Genomic DNA, 24280 nt, shown 5'->3' on the forward strand with positions numbered 1-24280 from the left:
CTATTGGATTCTGTAGCCTGCCAAGGCCGCTAGCTTCACTCTAGGGCGTTACTTCAACACCCTGACTTCATGGTTTATGAAACCGTCTGTCACATCACAGATGGATGTTAGAACCCATTTCCAATTCTCTCGGGCCCCCTGTATGGAGGCCAAACTCGTGTGGGCTGCCGTTTCCCTGCTTTGTGCTTATTGTGTAGATTTGATTCCGGTCACCATTTCTAGCTCCTGGAATTACTTTTCGTGTTTTGATGACATTTTATTCTGTAGTTCTAGGTAATTGTTGTAACAGTGATATTTGTATCAACGTAGTTGACCTCATTTTGAGACATTTTAGCAATTGAAAAAACTTCTTTTAATGAAAAAAATTAGTAGTTTGAACAATTAAGATGATATAAAATTAGAGAGTAAAATAATTTGCATTGGGTTTGTTTAAAAAGTTCATTTCTGAAGTTACTAAACTACTGGCTTTACTTTTGAAAAGCCACAAATTGTTGTGCTTTGACCTTTTATGTGAGTAAGAAAAATAAATCACTTCAATAAAAATAAATGCAAAAGACCTTGAACGCTTGGTTGGCACCTCAGAATATGTGAGCAAGACAGCAGCATTGGAAAATAAGCTCTCCATACAGGTACTGCTAATTTCCCCACCATTGTGGGGCATCACATGCTCATTTCTTAGCCCTTCAGTGTCTCCTCCTCCCTCTCTTCCTTTCTTCCTCCCTTTCTTCCACAAATATTTACTGAGGACACAAAGTTATGTTACACGCAGCACTGATGAATTACTCTTGTTGCCTACGGCCTCTCATCTGGAAGTTCCGTTCTAACCATCCCCTGACCCTGCAGGGCTAGAAATTGTCCAGACATCATTTCTGAGAATTACTCTCAACATCTTCATAACTCATTCACTTTCTAGCCTTACTTTATAAACTCCTCACTAAGTATTACTCATGACACCTATTTCCCTGCTTTTGTGTACCTAGATACCTTTTCCCATGGGCATTAAATCAAATGGGTATACACTGTCTTCCCTCAAGGACTTTGCTTGAGTCTCACTTCCAGTCCATGGTCTCTAAGCGGGGCCCTCATTTCAACCCCTGGGCTGCTTTAGAACCCAAAGTCCCTAAAAGATAAACAGGAACAGAAATTTTAGTGATGAGGTAGAACCTGTTGGATAAGCTTACTTTTAATTCTAGTGAAGTCAAAAGCTACAGGTTCAATTCCATTCACACCTTAAAGAATTATGTTCTAAATGGGTCAGTTGTGACCTAGTCTTTGTAAAATTCTATAGACAATAGTTACTATAATACGAGATGGTTTTGGAGCTTTATTGAGTTCCCTCAGAACAAGATTTTAAGATTCTTCTGAGTGGCACTTGGGACATCTCTGCCACTTGATCAGTGAGGCATCTCTGGGCTCATAACTACATGAAAACGAGGGCGTGGTGTACGAGGGGCAAGCAAGGGCTGTGACCTGCCCTGAGCTCTGACGGCCTCACTGAGTTTCACAGGGTCACTCACTCATCAGTATAGGTAACTAAAATGATACCACCTTCTCAATCAAACATCATTTTCCTTTAAAAAAATTTTTAAAGCTGAAAGCGCTTAAAATTTTAAGGTATGTTAGAGACTATATAATATATGGCAGGCAGCTGACCACCAGAAAATTACCTATTTAAATATTTTTTTTCTGTTCTGAAAAATGTAAATAAAGGTTCTGAGCCTATGTTTCTGTGGAAGTGGGTAACCTTTCAGGCACAGCTGCTACTTCCTACTTCATGACCTTTGCATGAGCTGCCAAAAGTTCTGTTCCCTGTGATGTTCACATGATTCATGTGTTTATAAGGCTCAGGTCTCAGATTAAGTGTCATCTTTTCAGAGCTGCTTCCCTGACTGTCCAGGGCTCTCCCAGGCCACCTGACGTAAAATACACTCCTCTTTAACCATATCACATGATTCTTTGATAAATCTTCTACCTCATCTACATCAGCATGTGGTCATCTTTTATACCTGCCATATTTCTTTGATTCTGCATATGAATTTATATGCCTGGTAATATTTACTGGATTCCAGAATCGTGCGTATTTTACCTTGATGAGTACTGAATATTGTGTATTTCTAAAAATATTCTTGAGCTAATTCTTGGAGGAGGTGAAGTCAGAAATAATTTGGTTCTTTTCCATTTTGCTGTTAGCTTTGCTAGACAACACCAGAGCCACCGTTAGTCCAGACCTAATTTTCCTGACTGTTGAGGCAAGACCCTCTCAGGACTTTAGCCAGCACCTCGGGGAACCTCAGCTTTTCCATTCTGGCTTCTGGACCTCTTTCTCCTCTCAGCTCTCTTTGTCCTCCAGGCAGTGATCCCTCATGTTCTTTCAGCTGCTTGTTCCCCTGGCCTTAGGCACCTTCAGCACATGTGTGGGCTGGGTAATATCCAGCTGGACACGTTAGGGAGAAGCACTGTAGACAGTTCACTCTTTGCCACTCTCCTCACTCCAGTATTTTGCCTTGTGAGCTCTGGCCAATACTGGTTTCCCCTGACTCTCAGCTCCATCCACTTGACTCAGTGAATCCCCTGCACTGTGCCTGAGTCACTTCTTCCTACTCCTCTTCCCACTGGGGTGCTCTGATTTGAAAACATCCAGGCGGTAGCCTCCAAAAAACAGTAGGGCTCAATTTTGACGGCGATCACTGTCCTTCACTACCTGATGTAAAGTGTCCTGGGAGCCATCGTTTTATATATTTGGTCCAGTGTTTTAGTTGCTTCACACTGAAGAGTAAGTTTACTCTTCAGTAAAATTGCAGTTGTTACTCTGTCTTGGCTAGAAGTGGAAACCCAGCTAATGAATGTAAATGAGACCGGGGTCATTTCCAATCTCATTCATTAATGTGTTCTAAGGACCTGACTGTGCTTGGCCCTAAGTAGGATAGCAGTGAAACCCAATATTTATTAAGTGAAAGAACCCAAAAGATTAGAATCAGTTAATGTTGGAGGATGTAGATATGAAAAATATAATAAAAGGTTACATGGTTAAAAATATGTACTCTGAATGAATCATAGGAAATGTAAAATCAGACTACCATACAGCTATATGGTATGTTTGTATTCATTCTCTTATATTATTAGAATAATTTCATACGTCCCAGATACAACTCAGCTCATCGCTTTGTCACGAATGACTCACAGCAAAGGGCCCTAAAGGATACATAAGTGCATACATCTGATTCTAATGCAAGAGCTTTGAATTATTGTTCAAAAGTTCAGATAACTGTAGGAGAAACTACAAATACGTTTTTTTCAAATTAATAGTATCTGTTAGGCAGTGAGTGTTATTGTCAGTTTTTTGGTGATGTTTTTTTATGTTTCTTATGTAATTATCTATTCTTGAGGAAGAAAGGTAAAATAATCCAAATGTATAAATTATGTAACAATGTCTTTCAGGAATAATAACTGCTTATTTTTAAAATAATAGCTCTTAATTTTTATGATAGACATTTTAGACCAAACAAACATCATTTAAATCATCTTAAGTCATCTACTGTGCCAGGAGTTTACAACTAACCTCGCCTTTCAGAGAAAATATCACAGTGTGTGAAGCTAGTGTTAAGCTGCTAAATGCTATCACCACTGGCTCAGACAAAACGAAACAGACCAATGAAGCCTAATCAGTAGTGTTTATTCATTGTTACAGACCAAACTGTGTCCTTTCTAAAGGTATGTTGAATTCCTGATCCTCAGCACCTCAGAATGTGGCCTCATTTGGAAATGGAATCGTTACAGTGTAATTAGTTCAAATGAAGTTAGCTTGGAGTAGGGCAGGCCTTTGATCCAGTGTAACTGATATCTTAATAAGTGGAGAAGAGACACAGGCACTGACACACACAGGGGACACCAAGTGACAACAGGGGCAAGGACTGGATGATGCAGCTGTAAGCTGTGGAGTGCCACGGGTCGATGGCCGCCACCAAGGGCTCAGAGAAGCCAGGGATCCTCCCCGACTCGCAGAGATGGCAGGGCCCTGCTGGCCACCTGATTTCAGCCTTTCAGCCTCCAGAGCTGTGAGAGAATAAATGTCCATTGTTCTAAGCCACCCAGGTTGCGGGGCTTTGTTATGGAACCTGATACACCCAAAAGTAAATGTTCTCAGCACGGCCATTTCCAACCCACCAACAGGAGGTGACAGTGCAGAGCTGGGAAGAGATGCTGACGGGGAGCTCCTGTTTCCAGTGGATATGAGCCTCCTCCTGCGTACACTGATTACAGTATTCTACATGAATTTTTGGACACAAATTAGTTCACAGAGTTTTTTAGTCCATTAATTTATTAATTCACCTGAAAACTTTATAATGAGCACCTGCTATGAGGCAAGAACTATTATAAATTCTGGGGTGTGTAAGTAAACAAAGAAGACAAGAGCCTCTCTGTTTATGTGGAACTTTCATTTTACTGAAAAGATGAGAAAAATATTTACATGCAGCATCAGATAGTGGTAAGTTTTAAAGGGAAAAAGGGGGAGTAGAGAAAATGAATAGTAAGAAGGGACACAATTTTAAACAGGAAAAACCTTACTGAGAATGTGATGTTTTAGCAGACATGAAGGAAGTAAAAGAATGAGCCATGTAAATATCCAAGTGAAGAGAATTCCAGACTATCAGGCACTGTGAATAGCCAGGGCTAAGTCCCTAAGGCCAGGGTGTCCCTGGCTCATCCAGGAACAGCAGGTGGCCCAGTGTGGCCGGAGCAAAGGAAAGGGTAGGAGGGGAGGGATCAGAGAGGCAATGGGGTTCAGAGTGGGTAGGGCATTTAAAGCTCACTGAAAGGCTTGGGGTGGCGTGGAAACACACAGGAGGGTTTTAAGGAAAGGAGCACCAGGATCTGATTGATGCTTTAATCAGAATCACTCCTGCTCCTTATTGCATTCTTTTTCTAATGGGTCTCTTGCCTCCCTTCCGTCGGTTCTTACCAATTATCTGCTATAATGCAGCCTTTCCCTTGGATGGCATAGGGACTTGAAAGATAAAGGTTCAACAGCAATAAAACAGCCAGGGATTTAAAATGAAGAGCAAAGAGTGATAATTTATATCTGCAAAATGTTGCACTAAAGGAATGAAGCCACCACAGCCTTCCAGGAAAATGAAAGTCTCTGCTTCCAACTTTTAATGTTGTCCTTTGATACAGCTTTCATTTGAAGAAAAATTGAATTCTTTCTTCTCATGAAAATATAAAGATCATTAACTACATCAGAGGTGTCAGTCAAAAGAGCAAGTCAGTCTTTCCTAATGAAACGTTTCAGTGTTGGGACCTAACTGAGCTCCCATCCTCAAGAAACTAAGAGTTTGGTCTGTAATACAAACCTCTACTCTCAATACCAATAGTTGCTGTTTATGGTCAGGCTCCATGTTAATAACTGGCTGTGTAGAGGGAAGAAAAGTGACAAAGAAGCCCTAATTTGTAGTATTTACTGATTTCTTTGAAGTACCCATCTCATCTTGGATAATTTCAACCTCCCAGTGTGAACTCACTGAGCACAGGATTCTGAACAATGCTAATCATCAGTTCTAATGAACCAATGAGTGCTGTCTCCTGTATGTTGTTTCTTACATAATCCACAATTGTGTGGTGTCACTAAGCATTGTTTGCTTCAGCTGTTGCCTCTTTTTAAATAAGACATTCTCAGTAAAGGAGGCAGCCCATTGACTTACATTCTTTGACGAGCTACTTAATTTAGGTAACTATTCCAGAACATTTTCCTGATGTTGGCAGTGGCAAGAGCAGAACATAGCCTGATACAAACTGTCAATCCCATTTGTTGACATGGTCCTCCATAATTTTATAAAACTTAGGGCTAATTATGTTTCTCAGCAATGGAGCTAAAATATTTCAATTAGAGCAGCGGTTTGTTCCTGCAGCTCTTCATTGTTTTCACATTGCACAGATACTACTGGGAGTACCAATGAAAGAATGCTGTGCTAGCTTTATTTATTCAATGAGTTGGTTTGACACATTATCAGGCAGCTTTGGAAATCACCGAGCTGTGTTGGCATCAGGAAGTAGTACTTGAGCTACCTTCTTCACCAGTCACTGAATGTTTCTCAGATGTCTTTGATGCAGCCATTCACTATTGTCTTGGCAACTCTGTGTGTATTTGAGTCTTAGAAACCCAAACTGCCACTTCATGCAAAACTCATGAGACCCTAGTATCTATGTGTAGAATATTGAACATATGTTTCTATCAGCTTTTTAATTCAACATTTTTTCGAAGAATTACTTATTTAAATTTAATCCTTTATTATTTGTATAAATAATTGATGAATTTTGATAATTTCATTTAGCCATTTTCAGCTAAAATGGCTCTGCAAATTATACCTTGTGGTCTTTAGCACTTTACTATCAATTAGGAATAAATACCAAATTCAATATGTGAGCTGATGTATTTTTAGTTAAATTTCATTGCCCTTATTTCTATGAAATTACTTTCATGTGCACATTTGAAGACCACTATTGCCATATTCAGCACACTGGTTATTTTCTTGTAAAAAATAAAAAAGTCTGGTGAAGACTAGTGTGGCCATATATAATTTGAATGAAGTAAATAAAGAAAATTTTATTTTCCTAATTTAGAATGTAATCGTATGCCAAGTTATAAAATAAGCTTGATTAAAATTTAAAGTAATTGTAAATATAAATTTATAAAAATAACTGTGTATATATTCTCAGATATTTAGATGTGTACGGATTACCCTTGGCATAGTAACCTCAAAATATCACATTTTGCAATGCAGTTCTACTGCATTCGACATACACATAGCTTTTATCCACAGGCAACTCACCACATGAATTAAAAAACTAAGTGCTTATACCCTATTTAATGATGTGAGGTTACCAGTCATGTTCTTAGATTTTACAAGAATGTCTACCTACTATCGATTTTTCTAAATGCTTATTCTAAGTCTCTGTATACTTATTCCCTCGCCCACTGGTAACAAATAGTTCATGAGCTGGCAACCAATCGCTGGGTCACAAAGAAACACTTTTGTAGAGAAGTCTTTCCCAAATGTACATATAGCTTAATTCATTGGTGGAGATTGATGATAAAATACATTTAACATTTAGTAAGCCTGAATCATGTGCTAGATATGATGCTAAGTTTTTTTACATGGACTATCTGATTTAGTTCTTACACAACTCTAGGGGTAAGAGTTGTGTAGGGTTAAGAGTTCATACCATTTCCATCCATGGTTTATAGGCAAAGAAACTAAGCTTTAGAAAGTTTAAGCAACCAATTCTTTATTTCTTATGTTTATTTATATTTTCAAAATTATTTTTGGAAAGTTAAACATTTTTATTGTTTATGTTATTACAGTTGTCCTAATCCCCCCTTGCCTCCCTCCACCCAGCCGACTGAGTCCATCCCCACACTACTGTCCATGTCCATGGGTTGTTCACACATGTTCGTTGTCTAACCCCTTCCCCTTCTTTCAACCAGTCCCTGCTTCCCCTCTGCAGCTGTCAGTCTGTTCCATGTGTCTGTGCCTCTGATTCCATTGCATTTTAGTTTATCTTCATTCATTAGATTCCAGTTATAAGTGAGATCATATGCTATTTGTCTTTCACTGACTGGGTTATTTCACTTAGTATAATAGTCTCCAGTTCCATCCATGCTGTCACCAAAGTAAGAATTCCTTCTTTTTTTACTGCTGTGTAGTATTCCATTGTGTCAATGTACCACAGCTTTTTAATCTACTCATCTACTGATGGCACTTAAGCTGTTTCCAGATCTTGGCTGTTGTATTAATAAATAATGTTGCTATGAACATAGCGGTATGTATGTTCTTTTGAATTGGTGTTTTGAGGTTCTGTGGATATATTCTCAGAAGTAGAATCATGGGATCTTTTTTCATATTATATTACAGGGTTAGCTGAATGAAAGACAAAAGGGGGTGCTTCCTTGGCAGTAGAATTTGAAGGAAGAAAAAGACCTTGAGTAGTCTCCCCTTCTCCGTGGTTTTGCTTTCCCTGGTTTCCATTACCCAGTCAACGCAGTCTGAAAATATTAAGTGGAAAACTTTATAAAGAAGCAATGCATAAGTTTTGAATACCATGATGAAGTCTCGCATTGCTCCGCTCTGCCCCACTCGGTGTCCATGCTGCCCAGGCCCCCCCAAACCCCAGTCACTTCGTGCCCCCTGCAGCTATCAGACCACCTGCTGCATAAGCACCGTTCTTGTGTTCAAGCCACTTTATTTCATCCTTTTAACTGTTCTACTTTATTAGAAGTAATTGTTGTTACTCTCATACCATGCCAGATTCATAAACTAAACTTTATCATAGGTATCATAGGTATGGCAAGAAATTATAATGCTGTGCTCATTGAGTTTGGCACCGTCCTTGGTTTCAGGCCTTCACTGTGGGTCTTGGAATGTATACCCCACAGGGAAGGGGGATCGATCAGACTCGTCCACATGTAATTCCCCACATTGGCCCACATTCCATCACACTGGCTTGAGATGGTCATTGATGTATGAAAAATTCTCTGTGGGAGATTTAGGAAAATGACCTTCACATTTGCATGGTTATGTGCAGTATTTACTAGTATATGCCGTTGTCCTGCATTTCTACTAGGAGAGGGGAGGAGTCGCAAGGTGGCGGGTGAATGCAGGCTCAAGATGCCAGAGGCAGATTGGGGACAAGGGAGAGGAGCAGATAAGAAAGTAAGAATAAATGATCTCACCTGATCTCTACCTGGAGGTCCAGCTCCTTGATAATTCTCTTCACTCTTTCTTTCTCCTTGACACCTTCCCATTCCCTCCTCCCCCTTGGTAACTTTTCTACTGAAACACCATAGGGATAGAAGTAAAACTCTGTTTGAACTCCAATTCTAAAAGGAGAGCATAGTCAAAGGTGAAGGTAACCCCTCATCCTTTCTCTGCTTTCCAGTGGACTGAGTGACTTTGAAGTGCCTATTCTAGAAAATTAAATAGCTCTACATTTTTGTACCAGTTCTATATTCATGTTGAAATGGCAGCAGCTAATTTTAAAATTGACTATAAACTAATTGTGACCACTGCCACAATTCCTGATTCATCAGATCCTCACCTGCGCCTTCATGTTATGATGTAATTAGCTAGTGCACACATGTTCCTATGTGTGTGCACATGTGTGCAAACACATCTGTGTATGTTTCCACAGTTTTTGTCTGAGAATTAATGAACAAAAGAACCTTCACAAGTACATTCTGGGTATTTTTCTAAAATAGTCTTTCTAAAATGAACAAATCTAATTGCATCAAATCCCTGCTTAAAATTTGAGTAGTTTATCACCAGCATAAACATGAAATCCTGGTACCTTAACAAAGATGTCAAGGTTCTCGATGTCCGCCCGTGCTTGTCTTAGCACTCAGTGCCTGGCACACCGTAAGGTAAAGTGAACGCCTTGCTGCAGTTTGGAAGCTTTGCCTCCTCTTTAGCGGGTCCCTCTCTCTTCTCCCTCTTTACCTGAGTAACTGCAACTCATTCTTTTGGTCTCATCTTAGGTGTCACTTCTTGGAGAAAATCTCCTTTGACGTGACCCCTCCCCCCTTCTCGGTGCCCTTGTGGCCTGTCTTCCCTGCCGTTCAGTCTTTGTAGCTCTCTGTGGCTGTTGCGTGTATTCAGTGGCCAGACTTCCTCACCTCTGTAGCTGCCTTGGGAACAGGGGCCTTGCCTACACTTTTTAGCAATGTACCCTCAACGGTAAGTAAAATGCACAGGAGTCTCGGTGAATAAGTGCTGAATGAATAAAGCCAGTCTGATTATTATTGAAAAACCTTCCATTCCCTCCATAAGATTTCCCACAACTGACATTGCTTAATTTATATGACATTATGCTACATTTCTTTACCCTTTGTAAATATAGCCAGCATTGTAATTTATAGAATTTTGTGCTTGATTGCATGTTTTTTAAAATATTGTTTTTATTGTGCTTTTGCTTTTTCCTAGTTATATGGGAATCACTAGAATACTTTTAAAGTATTAAAAAAAGTATAGTTCTAATAAAACTATAGTTTTATTATCAGGTAAACACAATTGCTTGAATTCATAACACAAATCAAATTGCTTTACTCCCTAGATTGTAATTACATTAATTGTATGTAGATATGTTTTAAATGCTTTTGAACAATTTTTAAATGAATGCTGTTGTATTGCTTTTTTAACTGTTGATTTGCTTATTAAATTATTTTAAATGATATGATACAAAAGTAACACTCATGCATCTTCTGTGAAGTTATAATTGGTAGAATTAGAAACAAATATTCCCTGTTGCTAATGTAAAATTGCATTAAGTAGAACAAATATTATTATTCATGTTTAGGTTGTGACATTTCACAGGCACTAGAAAAATGATTTTTGTGGGAAGGGAAGAACGGCCTTGTGAAGCAGTTGCTCCATATAAATGCTAAGGGGGAGGAAAAGGAAATGAAGGTTCTGGTACTTAGGACATGCAGCTTCCCGATCACCGTTCACCCTGTCCATCCACTTTATGCAGTTTTATTTCCAGACCCCAGAAAGGAAGAGAACCCGTAATGGGGAACCAGATGGAGCAGCAGAAGCTGCTAGAGGCATGAATGCGCCTCACAGAGAGACCAGCACCGCCTGAGGCTGGCGGGCCCCCAGCACAGCAGGACTCACCCCACACACTTGGGGTGAGCAGGTGCCTGCCGGCCATCTCTGGTCAGGTGCAGTCTGCCACCACCCTTACCGCTAACAACAGCAGAGAGCACCTGCACCAGGTATCAGCAAGGTGCTGGCTCTGTCTTTTCAAGTGGGCTTTGCATGGAACTCACACACACACACAAAACAATCCTAGTAAAAAATCGCAGTCCTGTTCAACAAAGAGAATCTTTCAAAATTCTCTGTAAATACATAGGACAAGTGCTTGGTAGACAAAATAACTGAAGTCTAGACAATCCAGGAGTTGCTTTATGGTGTTTTTCAGCTACTTTTAATTTGTTAGCATTTCCTAACACTTTACCTGTGATAAATTAATGATCTCACACAAAACTTTAGCAACTAACACTTCAAAAGATGTCCTAGTCAAACTATCCTAGTTGGATAATTTCTCTATCACGTCTGGTTCTCCTTGATGTTGTGACCTCTTGGGTTTAACACCAACTCTAATTTTGGAAAGAGGTCATTAGAAGTGAGGGGTGGGGCTTTGGCCTATGGCAGAGGGACCTTAGGACTCCACTCCACTCAATTATATGACTTCTATAATGATCTGTATTCACGGACAAAGGTTTGTTTCTATGATGTGCTTCTCTGTGCTGGTGGGAAATCACACTTTCTCTGCTTCCAGCACTCAGATGTGATGCTTGCTTTTATAAACTGAGCTTTAAAAAGAAGAAATGCAAATAAACATCTTATCAGGCTCATTTCACTTTAAAAAATCATGAGTTTCTTTTCAGACTACACAAACACATCTCCCATAATACTAAACCCTGAGGAGACACACATTTCAAGCTTAACCTTTATGTCAGAAAAGTAATTCTTTTCTTTAAGTTAGAAATCACTTTGATTTTAAATATATACTCTCAGGCAGAATTTCTTGAAAGCCTGACTGATTTTATTTTTACCCTTTTTTTCAGCAGGACAGGAACTGTGTGTCTCAGGCCTTCAAATGGCTGTAGATGTAGCTGTGATGTGAATGTGGATAAATCTAAATAATTAAACCAGTCTGGGCTTTTCTAAGTGGATGGAATGTATACAAAGATAAATAAGTTTGTCTTCTTTTTCTTTGATCAGTGTGACGAGCCATCCATAGTAAATGATGGTGATCAGAAAAGGACTTGACAGAAACCTGCTCAAGTCATTTAGGACCAGGGAGCAGATGAATGGCTCATTAAAAATGGGTTTAAGGCACTTGGAGGTCTTCCTGTAGCCCTGAGGCTAACAGTTCCCAGGGCAGGATTTACGCCTGAGCCCCCATCTCCTGCCACAACCCTCTCCATGCTCCCACTTACCTGCCTCTCTAAAGTCTCAAATGAGCTGTGCTCGCCCTTGTGAGTTAGAAAATCTACCAGGAACCTTCTATATCAATCCTCCCCACTCGCCTGACTAAGGCGTTGAATCTCGGATCAGACATTGCTTTCTTAGGAAAGCTGTTCCTAACCATCCCTCTCCCACCCACACTCACATACATAGTACACGCCAGACTAAATTGAACCCTCAAGCCCTTCTCCCTGTTACTGGTCACTTCTCCTTTGCCTTTATAGCTTTTAAAATTCTTGTTTAGTGTTTGTGTTCCCCTCAAGTCTATAACAGTAGGGGCAAGCGATAGCATGTCTCATTCTGGATTGAATTCCGAGCACAGCAGAGCACCTGGCACATAGTGGGTGTTAATTCTGAAGTAAGAAAACTGGGAAGAAGGACGGAAGGAAGGAAGGGAGAGAGGAAGGAAGGAAAGACTCACTTCCTTTCTCTTCGAATATTTACTTCCAAAAACATGCCATTATAAATTCTTTCTCCATCCCTTTGAGGTATGCATTTTCTCCCAGCCTTTTGCAAGTTTCATAACAGAGAAACTTTTTCTCAGGGAATTGGGAGCCATCCTTACAAAATGGAAGCACCAAAAATGACAGCAAACCTCTATTCTCAGTTTCTGTGGGAAGGTGGGAGCATGACTTAGATGAGGGACAATCACCAAATGCAGAGGTTGACCAAGCCCCGGTCCCTGCCCAGTGTTCCCCAGCAGGTGCTTACTAGCTCATTCTAGCACTTAAACGCCCTCCCACCTTTTGTTCTAGAAGATTATGTTCAGCCTTTGTCCTGTGGGAATAGTCTTGAATAAAGGCTTCTTTGCCTGTTTAACTCTGTTCAGTGCACTTTTTCTTTGGCACTTTCTTGGGGAGAGGTCACAACCACTCATCTAACGGTTGGCCGGGCTTATATGTACTCTTGAATTAAACTGGAGCTACATCATTCATGGAAGATATGAATGTTCTAGAAGGTGATCAAATAAAAATTCAAATCTACTGAATAAAATATCAGTGCACTCCCATTTGGTGAGCAGGAGGATTATTTTATTTGGGGGAGTGAAATTGTTTTCTTTTACTGCTGTTAATTTGAAATAGCATTAGAAGAGGGAAAATCCTCTGGTCATTACTAAGCAATGCAAATTGAACAATGCCTAGGAGCAAAATCTGTGGTTGTCATGTTTCTGAACTAAAGTAATGTTCTACCTCATGCAATGCAGCTTGTAGGATGGTCTTGACTGCAACCTTGAAACCTTGATGAGCTCTAAATGTGAAGACCCTGAGTCCTGAGTCTCATTTTTCCCTGGTCAGGATGGGAACTGATAGGTTTTGTGGTCTGGTTATAAAAAGCACTGGACTTCAGAACCAGATGGCCTGGATCCATGGCCCAGTTTCACCTGGATCCAGAACATCTTATTTAGTACACGGTTGAGTAGCACAGAATCTGATGGCTAGTAAATGCTCAATAAAAGTTAGCTCTTATAATTGCTCTTATCATCATCTTCATCATCACTTTCACTACTGTGAAAGTGAAACAAGATTATTATTATTTCACAGCTTTTTAGTCTCCACCATAAGAAGTCCTTCATGGGTAGTGTTGCTGGCTTAACATAGACTTCAGTCTTGATGAATTGCTTCATTCATGCACAAGCCTGAGCTCTGTTTGTGAGATGTTTATCTCTCTCCCCACCTTGAATTTTCTTTTTCTTTTTTTAGTGATGGATGGGCAGACAGAGATGAAGTCATTGAAGGTTATGAGGTGGAAGCCAATGGGGGAATCACAATAAAGCTGCAGTCTCCAGAAGTCAGGTCATTTGACGACTATTTTCTGAAACTAAGGCTGGACACTAATACGAGGAATCCCTGGTTCCCTGAGTTCTGGCAACATCGGTTCCAGTGCCGCCTACCAGGACATCTTCTGGAAAACCCGAACTTTAAAAGAATCTGCACAGGTAACTCGTGTTCACAAAATCACAGCTGAAAAGTTCGGTCACCTCCTACAGCCTCACTACAGCTTGTTGAGTGAGAGTAGAAGGCGCTGAAGCTGGAGATTAAAAAAAGACTAAATTGCCATCTTAATTTATAAAATAGCTGGAGTGAGGAGGGAGTGTGTATTGCCCCAAGGATTTATGTTTCTACATTCTGGAAAGACTGCTTTGGTCTTTGGTGGAACAAATGGTAAGAGGAAATAACACCAATAAAAAAGAAGGAAACTGAGAATTCAGGTATCTGAGAGGAAAGAAATTTTATTGCAGGTATGTTTAGTAAGTGCCACCCACAAACCTAAGTAAGCAGCTCTGGTTTGATCCCCTTTTTTTCTTTGTGACTTGCCTCAATATACAAGTCAGGAGAACATGAGATAATGTCACCCAGGGCTGCACCACCAACATGGATATATGTGGGCTTTGGTGACAAGAAAGTCTGTTGTCATTTGTAAACTAGAATACCAGCTCCCCGTGAGGGGGGCACTTCTCATGCCTCACTTACTAGCACATTGTTCCAGGTCTTTCAGGGGTTTGGTCAACTCTGAAGGATGTCCTCTGCATCCCCACCCTCCTCTTCTTCACATGGTAACTTTTGTGAGTATTATCATTAATGCATAGAGATGTTGTTCTCCCGGGTTCATGCTGCAAATTTAGATCATCTTTGGTCTACCATGGTGTCATTCAAAGCCAGTTGTCCATCCTAGGTTCATAACAGCATGATGTGCAGGCATTAAGGACTCTACCCATGACCAAATTTATACTGTAGCATAGTTGTGTGACATGTATTTCCTGTACCTAGGCTGAGCCAATATTACTTAGAAAACTCTAGAACCCATTTATTCATACAACACTCATGTATAACACTGTATACAGTGAGAGAGAGAGGAAGAGTATACTTATAAAGAGTTTGTTTTCTAAAATCATGAAATCTTTAAAGGTATAGTACACTCCTCACAGAACCCCATACAACAAGGACTCTGGTATCTCAGTCACTTCTTAGAAACCAATTAATGAGTTAATTGACATTCTTCTAGTGTAGCAAGGCAATGTGTGTTACCTTTTTAAAAAAGAAAAGTTAAGGACTTTTATTCCTAAATAAAATACATTTCATTGAACATAATTTATTGAGTAGTTACCATGTGCAAGGCTTTATTCTAGAAGATGGAAATACAGCAGAAAACAAAAAAAAGTGCAAAAGAGATGCTGTTAGTAATGTTACATATAAGGGCTGGGAAATAAAGAACAAACAAAAATAAGTTTGGACAAGTTTGAGATGCCAATGTGTGAAGCTACTATAGATGCCACTTTGTCATTGTGGTTCATTAGAAAATTTCAGAAGCACACTTATTAAACACACTTGGATGTTTTTATGTGAGGACTTCTAAGAGAATGCTTGTGACAGCCCTGGCTGGTGTGGCTCAGTGGACTGAGTGCCAGTCCACTAAGCAAAAGTACACCAGTTCGATTCCCAGTCAGGACACATGCCTGGGTTGTGGGTTAGATTTCCAGCTGGGGATGTGGGAGAGGCAACTGATGGACGTTTTTCTCCCTCTCTTTCTCTCTCTTTTCTCCCCTCTCTAAAAATAAATAAATAAAATAAAAAAAATTTGTGATTTGACCTCTCAAACAAAAATGAGAACTCTGCAGCCTTGTACAATATTACATGTCACCGGACATGCAAATGTCAAGGTTAAAGTCTGAACTTAGTTAATGTTCACAGCAGGAAACAACAATTTTAAAACTTATTAATTTCTCTTATGTTTGACTCTCAAAGCTATTTTTAACAGCTTATGTGATCACAACCCTTAATAGACACACATTTTATTCTGAAATCATGTTTGACAACTATTTCCCATTGTTCTTAGTTCTAAGGAAGGCAGGAGGCTTATTTAACTTTTTCTATTTGGAACTAATTCATAAGATATATCGATCTTTTCTGCTGTAGAAATCCTAGAGTTTTATCTTTAGCAGCATTTGTGCTACACACGTGTGTACACATTCATGTAAACCTACCTTGTCCTTCAGTGTTAATCTCTATACTTCTGGGAAATGAGCCATTAGCTATTGTTACTGAAGAACAATATAAACTTTCATGACATCATTCTTATCTAGTTGAGATCCTTGAATATCAAAGAAATTTCACAATCTTCAAGTTAATATGCAGACACATTTATAAAAATTAGTGTGAGGAAATAGAATTAACCTTTCCATACTATCGATAGCTACTATCTCTATCACTCATTTTATTTCTTCCAGTTGGGTCGCTTTGTGTGTTTTGAAAAGTTTGATATGACAGTAAGTTTCTGTAGAAATCTTTATTGAGCTTAATGTCAGATGTCACTATTTAAATGAAGAGATCATGTGTACTAGCTTGTCAGTTTGAATATAGCTTGCCAGTCCCAAACCCAGGCTGAACAACTTGGGAATCACTGGTTAATTAAAAAGTACTTCATGCAAAGACTATATCACTGCTTCATTAGTTGAGAATATCACGGGAGTGGAGGTGTGTTGGAAAATCACTAACTGGAACATCAAAGTCCAACTTCTAAAACAATAATCACTACGGGGACAGTGGAAAGAGTGGTTATAAAGCGAGTTGAAGTCACTCTCTCCTGGGAAACATCTTAGTTGCTTACAGCATTTGTGTCATGTCTGCAATGATGCACGCAGTGTGTTATCACTCCAGGGAGAACTGCAGGGAGTCCGTGGGAGCTGAGAGAACACTGCCTTGGGAAACACGGCCACTGAGTCCCACACTGGTCCAATGAGGTCTGGCAGTATGAGGTCTATCCACTGGTCCACATGACCGGGCAGACCTCTGAGCCTCAGTTTCTGCAACTGTGGTGTGGTGATTTCTACTTCACACCAGTGCTGTGAGAATCAAATGAAGTAGTACAAGTATTAGATTCTACTACTGGTCAATTCTCATATAAATCTAAAGTGTTATTATTAGTGTACTACCAGAAAATAAATAAGGTATGACATAGATCATCTCATTAAAATTTATAGTTTTGGAAATTATAAGTTTAACATAACAACAGTCCAAAATGTGAAAATTAGAAAAAACAAGTATACAATCCTTAATCAATAATCCTAACTTAATGCTAGTATATTTTCTTTTCGTTTTTTTACTTAGGCTTTTTATAGTTGTTTTCTAATTACCAAAGCAATATATACTATACCTCACCATATACAAATTGGAAATATAAGAAAGAATAATAAAGAGTAAGAGCATTCAGAAATTGTCCTTATGTAACCACTGATAATCACTGTTACACTTTTTATATATTTCTACTAAATATACTATTAAGTTGTTGGTGTACTTTTATTTTTCTCTATATAGCTTTAAATGAAATAGCAATATTATCTTATATACTGCTTTTTACAGTGATTTTTATTGTATATACCACTTTTAAAATTAATACTACCTTATCTTTTAAATTTATAAATTTATTTTGTCATTAAATGTTTATATTCTTAATAGCTATATAATTTGCAAATAGGCAAGCTATAATTTGTTTAATCATTACATTCTTTCTAGACATTTAGGCTGTTTTGAGTTCTTTACAAAATAAAGAGAGAAAAGCTTCAGTAATGTAATAACAGTTCTTCTTTCCAAAACTTTTCATTTCAGATAATTATTTAGATATAGCTTTAGAAATTGAGTAACTTAGTCAAAAGATATGAACATTCTAAGGCTCTCAAAAACAAGGAGTTCCAAAAGGTACCTCCCACTAGCACTGCATAGAATTCTACACACTCTTATCATTTTGTTTTGCACACAATTCTCTATCTTATTTCCACTTAGGATTATACTTTTCCTTTTTGATGTTGATGCACAGCCTTTATAAACACCATTTTTGGTTCCACAATATTGTACCCAATGAAAATACTATAATTACTTAACTATCTATGTTGTTGGACATTTAGTTTGCTTCCAATTTCCTTCTTATAATAAAATACTGAATATGGTACAGAAGGTTTTGTGGTGGTTTTTGTTACTATTTTTGGATTTTTCCCTTTTGAATCTCTTAAAAACATATTACTATTATCTTGCAGTATGGCAATAACAATATTTTCTGTGGCTAACAGTATATTACCTGTATGGGTTTACCAGGCTATGTCCTCATAAGTGTTTTTCAAGATGTAGTGAATTTACAGCCTAATTTTACTTCTCCCCTTATTCTTTGTATCAACTAGGAACAGAGAGGCACAACACTTTTTAGAGCTACTATCCCCATTGTTACACAAGATAAAATAAAAAATTTGGATGGCATCTGTAATGTTTACCAGGACTTATAACGACAGGCAGTCTGACTGACATGACGGAATGTCGAGACTCCCAAGCACGAGTACTCTTGCTCCCATAGCGTGGAGACTGCCATTTATGATTCTTAGATTGGTACTAATTTTTCAATATATTTTCTTCATTATTAGAGTTCAAACTTCATGGAATTTCTATTTTGAATTACCTTGTTATGTAAGATTGGATATTATTAGCCCATTACTATTTGATCCCGATTAAGGTCATCTATAAACTGAGGTAGGTTCCAGTTTATTTCAGCCCAGTAGGTTCTAAAATAATAACTTCTTCTTTACTTTGTAAGTTTGGCCCAAATGTCAACTTTCATTCTTGGATGATATTTGCCTTCAATGTGGAAATTAATACTTTAATTAGAGATTATGGAAAACTTCACAATTCTCCACCCCTCCCTGTGTTTATGCTCTTTGAAAAATGACCTTACAGTTCCTTGCATTAAAAAAGTAGAGTTTTGTTCCTTACATCTGGAATTTGGACTGACCTGATAGCTTATTAGTGCCAATTCTAGGCCTTAATAGTTTTGACCTACTGCCATTCTCTTTCTTGGAATCCTTCCTCAGCTATATGTATAAACTTGAGTTAGCCTTTTATTATATGAGCAATAAGATGGAGCCTAAATAGAATGACCTTTCAGTAGAGGTCATCCTGGATAAGTCAGTCCCCAGCCAGTTCACTAGCTGACTATTGACACGTAAGCAAGCCCAGCTGAGATGAGTCACGTCCAACCCAGAATAGCAGAACCTCCCAGTTGACCCCTTAATTTATTAACTAAATAAGTACATTTATTTTAGGCCACTAAGCCTTGGGGTGGTTTGTTATGCAGCATTACTGTAGCAAAAATAGCTGATAAGAGGTATCCATAGTCTTATAATTCATGACTATCATATGGAAAAATATGGTTGGTTTAATTTACATGAATCTCTTAATTGATTTAATTATATTCTCAACTCAATGCTATAGTCTTTCCCCCTGTAAGAAGAATGGTACAATATTGCACCCTGTATCTCATGGAACAAAGTGAGGGATTTTTATAGATTGTACAGTGCAGAAGATTTAAAGCCCCCTTATCCAGGCAGTAAAACTTCATACTTAGGAATTCTGGTGTGCACACAGAAAGTTCTGACAAACAGGTTTGTTTGTGCCGAGCCAAACGCCCTAAAAACAAAATAGTCGCAGGCTCTCGTATAATGCTGGGAGAAATTGCTTTATGGAAAGATGTTTCAGAAGCTTCGAATGATGTCTTAGTCAGTTTGAGTGGCCCTAACAAATCACCATAGACTGGGTGGCTTAAGCAACATCAGAGTGACAGCATGGTTGGATTCGGGTGAGAGTGGTTTGCACTTCCTCACCTGGTGGGGGAAGAGAGGAAGAAAGCAAACTCTCTTGTAATGGCACTAATCCTACCATGAGGGCTCCACTCTCAAGACCTAAGCAGGGTACCTCCCAAAAGCCCTGTCTCCAAATATTATCACACTAGGGGCTCGGACTGAAACATGAATTCTGAGGGGACACAAATACTCGGTCAATAGCAAATGTGTTTATATCTCTTAGTTGGAAGAATAAAAAGGAACTATCCCTGTGTCACATCTGGACATTATCATTTCTCAGGCAAATCTCATTAATTATCACACGTAGATGAAGCTCTGAAAATATCATCATGCTATAAGCGCAGTCTTGGTCTGCCTATCTCTTATTAGTAAATTTGACCCAATATGGTAGCAACTAGCCCTCTGTACCTGTTTATATTTAAATTCAAATTAATTAAAATGTGATAAAATTTGACACCGCAGTTCCTCAGTCTCACTAACTACATTTCATGTGTCAATAACCACATGTGGCTAGTGGCCACATATTGGCTATTGACACATGAAATAATATTGGCTGTACTGCCCACATCTAGTGGACAGCACAGATACAAAACCCTTCCATCATTATAGAAAGTTCTATTGAATAGTGCTGCGTTCTAGTTTTCTAGTCCCATAGAGCAAGTCTGAGCGCTTCTACAGTTATTTGAATTTAATTCACAAGTTAGTATTTTGAGCATGATCACTTGTTGAGCATCTTGACCGACTATAACAGCAGAAAGATGTTACGAGACATCTTCCACTCTGCTTTGTGATTCCCATACAACAGCCACCCTAAATAAGGTAGACTGGTCCCTACAAAGACCAGGCTAGTCTTTGCTCACCTGTTTGAACCCAGTGCCATTCCTTATCCTGTGCCATCTTAGTCATTAGATGGATTTATAGAAAGATGTGCACAGGCTATCATTTAAAACTCAATGGTACATGCAGGGACATAGGATTTGCATCCTTTTATTATATATACATCTTGACTCTGTTCTCAAAGGCCTCGAATGATGTTTAGCAGAAAGGAGATGCACACTTGTGCTGTAAAAATGAAAATTCTCTCAGGCCTCCCACACAGTGTAGCAGTGGCCAGTTATTGTTTCATCTTTTTATAGAAACATTTAGTTTACAGCTGTATAACATTGGATGTGCTAGTAAACTCTGTTAGTGATACTCACAATATAGTTATCTGGTCATCAGCCTAAGGTTCATATACCCATGGTTACTAAAATTTGGTTCAATCCATTAAAAAATTCTTCAGTTAGATCAGTTTTCTCCATATTAAACAGTTTATATATTTCCAATAGTGAATGCTCCCTTCCATGGTCCAGCCTACCTTCTGAACAAATTTAAGACTGAGCATTTTTAATGATTAAAATCTATAGCTGTTCTTCATAAAGAGTTTACCCTGGCATGAGAGGCTAGTAGATAATTAGGTTGTCCCAAAAGTCTACATATAGTGTCCCTCCACATCTTACTTGTTTTGTCACTTCTATTGACCTTAAACTAATAGATAGATGTTTCTCCAGCAAAAATGGGTTTATTCAAGAATAACAAAGAATTGCATTTCAGGACATGATAATGGCAAAGCATGCGCAATTGAAGATAAACAAAGGACTTGGGAGGGGCTGTTGTAAACAGAGTTCGTTGGAGGAAACTGAAATTTCAAAGTATAGCGATTTTGCATTGGCTGAGTCATGTCAGTCTCCCCTTGGCTAAGATACTGTTACTGAGCAAGAAAGAATCTTTTCTTCTTCCTGCCGAGGTAGTAAAGTAGTGTCAATTCCTGTCAGAGATGCAAGGTGTCACTTTTGGTTAACTGATGTCAATAGTGTGGGAATACTATATGGGCGAAAAATTTCTCTTTAAGCCTGCTGACTCCATTTAAAGTGAGGTTTTTGTTTATTAGTTTTTACTTTTTATCAGCACTATGCTTTTGCATTTCATGATTTGTACACAGTCGCTGCTGAGGAATCTCACATGAAGAAAAAAATAATTTCAGCTATTATAAAAAGCTACAGTTCTTCTTTGATGGCTATGAACAAATATGCTTGGAGTCTGGTTCTTTTAGTCACTTTATTTTATTTTTATTTTATTGAGGTGCACTTGCCATATAGTAAACTTCACATGTTTAAACTGCACAATTTAATCAATGTTGGCACATGTACATACCCTAAAAGCAGTCACGATTATCAAGATAATGAACATATCACTCCCGGGATTCCTCTTGTGTCACAGTGAAAATTGCTCCCTCCCAACTCTCCCCAGCCTTCCCCATCCTAATCCTCAGGCAGTCATTTACTGGTTTTCTGTCACTATGGTTAATTTACAATTTCTACACTTTAATACAATTGAAACTATAGAATGCAAACTCTTTTCTATCTGCCATTTTCTTTTTTAAATATTTTATTTAGTTATTTTTAGAGAGAGAGGAAGGGAGGGAGAAAGAGAAGGAGAGAAACATCAATGTGTGGTTGCCTCTCATGTGGCCCCCACTGGGGGACCGGGCCCACAACCCAGGCATATGTCCCGACTGGGGATCTAACCAGTGACCCTTTGGTTCACAGCCTGCGCTCAATCCACTGAGCTACACCAGCCGGGGCTCTATCTGCCTTTTTCTATGCAACATAATAATTGTGAGATTCAACATTGTATTTCATATCACAATAGTTTATTTCTTTAAATTGCTGAATGGTGTTTTATTATATGGATATATCATAATTTGTTTATCCACTCACCCGGTGATAGGCATTTAAGTTGTTCTTAATTTTCGTTTACTACAAATCAAGTGGCGATGAACATCCGTGTATAAGTATTTACATAGAAATGTGCTCTCATTTCTTGTGGGTCAAGTCCTAGGAGTAGAATGGCTGGATCTTGTAGTGGTTGTATGTTTATGGAGATGGGTGGTAAATGGCAGTAAACAATATAGTCTGGACAACAATTTCCTTTGAGGGATGGCTTTCATGTCAGCTGGTTGGTTAAAAAATGGGCTTTCAAAATATATGATAGCTTAGAAGTCAGAAAAAAACCATAGGACTAGAATTGATAGCACACTGCCCATTTATCATTTCAAGGACATGAAAATTTCTTTAGGTCTTAAATCTATCCTTAGATTACTGCAGTATTTATTGTGAAGACCAATTTCATGAAATATAAAAGCGAGTTGGTGTCTCTGTGGGGCACTCTTATTATTGACTTTCTGCCCTGGTCTGGAGGCTAATCCACCTTGCAGATCAGTCAATGAGAGGTGAGTTAGTTTTCCACTGCTGCCTTAACAAACAACCACAAAGTCGGCTCCTTGAAATAACATCCATTTGCTACTTCCTAGTCCTCTAGGTCAGAAGTCTCAGTATAACGTGGCTCGGGTGAGCCCTGTGTAGCATCTCAGGAGGCTCTGTGGAAGAAGCCTTCCTAAACGCATCTCAGGTGTTGCTCGGTCCTGCGCTCTGCAGCTCTAGGGCAGGGGTCCTCGTTTCTTTGCTGCCTCCCAGCAGGTGGCTATTTCTATGATTCCCACATGCTTTTTCGTGCTTTCGATACATCTGCCTCAGCAAGGGTGGGCCGAGTCTCTCTCAAGCCTCCAAACTCTTCAGTTTGTCCTCTGGTGCATTACTCTGGCTCCAGCTGGATAATACAGAGAAATCTTCATATTTGGTGTGTGTGTTGGGGGGGGGGTGCTTAACCTTAATTATATCTGCGAATTCCCTTTGCCAAGTAACGTAACATTCACAGTTTCCAGAAGCTTGGGCTTCTGTAGGGACCATTTTGCCTACCACAAAATGTTAAATGCTCTCAGTTCTTACCTATTTCCAGAGCATACTGTCTTCCCAAAAGACTCTTTCTTATTTTAGTTGAATGAGCTTGGCACCCCTGCCATCTAGTAAGCCCGGAATATAATCACTCAGAGGAGTATCTGCCGACATTTAGCAGATATTGATTTGCCTCAAATAGGTGCTTGCTTTTTAAAATTTTTTTGGGGGGTCTCCCAACATGAGTAACAAGTCTTCTCCCCCTGTCCCTAATGTGGTCCTGAATTGTGGGCTCCGTTTTCTAAATTACCAAAATGACAACAAGGGTTGGTCATCAATAGCTGTGCTTCAGGAAACTGAAATACTTGTCTGTGCTTATTATTTAGGACAATGGTCAGGAAGGGAATTAGAAGCAGATTTACTATATTTCCTGGTAGTAAGGTGGGCAAACATAGATGGTGAGTCATCTGTCATCATTTGGTAGGATTTAGCTGGTAGGAGACACTTGGGCTCCCCGATAAGTTTCCTGTTTGTGGGAAAGAGTTCAGCTCCTCCTCCCAGGGGTGCAAACAGCGGCAGTATGTCTGCCAGGGCTTACAAAACCCCAAATTTGTTTCCTGAGGTGCTGATTGTCTGGTTTGTTTTCTCTCTCTCTCCCCAATATTTATTTCTTTTAAGTTTAGGAAGATACAATGGAGAACAGTTAAACCGTACATTATTATTATTAAATCCTTGTTCTTTGGGCTGATGCTCTGTTCTTCCCCATTTTGCCTTTCTCGCCCTTCAACGATTTTGCTGCTAATTAGAATTTCTAACAGGAATGAAGGGTGGTAGAAAAATAAAATATGGGTACATCGAGCCTAAAT

General features: G+C 39.0%; 1 protein-coding gene across 3 annotated transcripts in view; it reads left to right on the plus strand.

Moving 5' to 3' along the window:
- Positions 1-24280, plus strand: part of GRM1 (glutamate metabotropic receptor 1) — a 319639-nt gene that overhangs the window by 222759 nt on the left and 72600 nt on the right. For all 3 annotated transcript variants that reach the window (XM_037144977.2, XM_037144978.2, XM_037144979.2), the window contains exon 3: positions 13724-13959. In XM_037144977.2, the coding sequence (XP_037000872.2) occupies positions 13724-13959 (236 nt within the window). The remainder of the gene's footprint in view (positions 1-13723; positions 13960-24280) is intronic.

Source organism: Artibeus jamaicensis, unplaced genomic scaffold, assembly GCF_021234435.1.
Source record: "Artibeus jamaicensis isolate MK-2021 breed Jamaican fruit bat unplaced genomic scaffold, CSHL_Jam_final contig_3176, whole genome shotgun sequence".
In the NCBI taxonomy this organism is placed as follows: domain Eukaryota; kingdom Metazoa; phylum Chordata; class Mammalia; order Chiroptera; family Phyllostomidae; genus Artibeus; species Artibeus jamaicensis.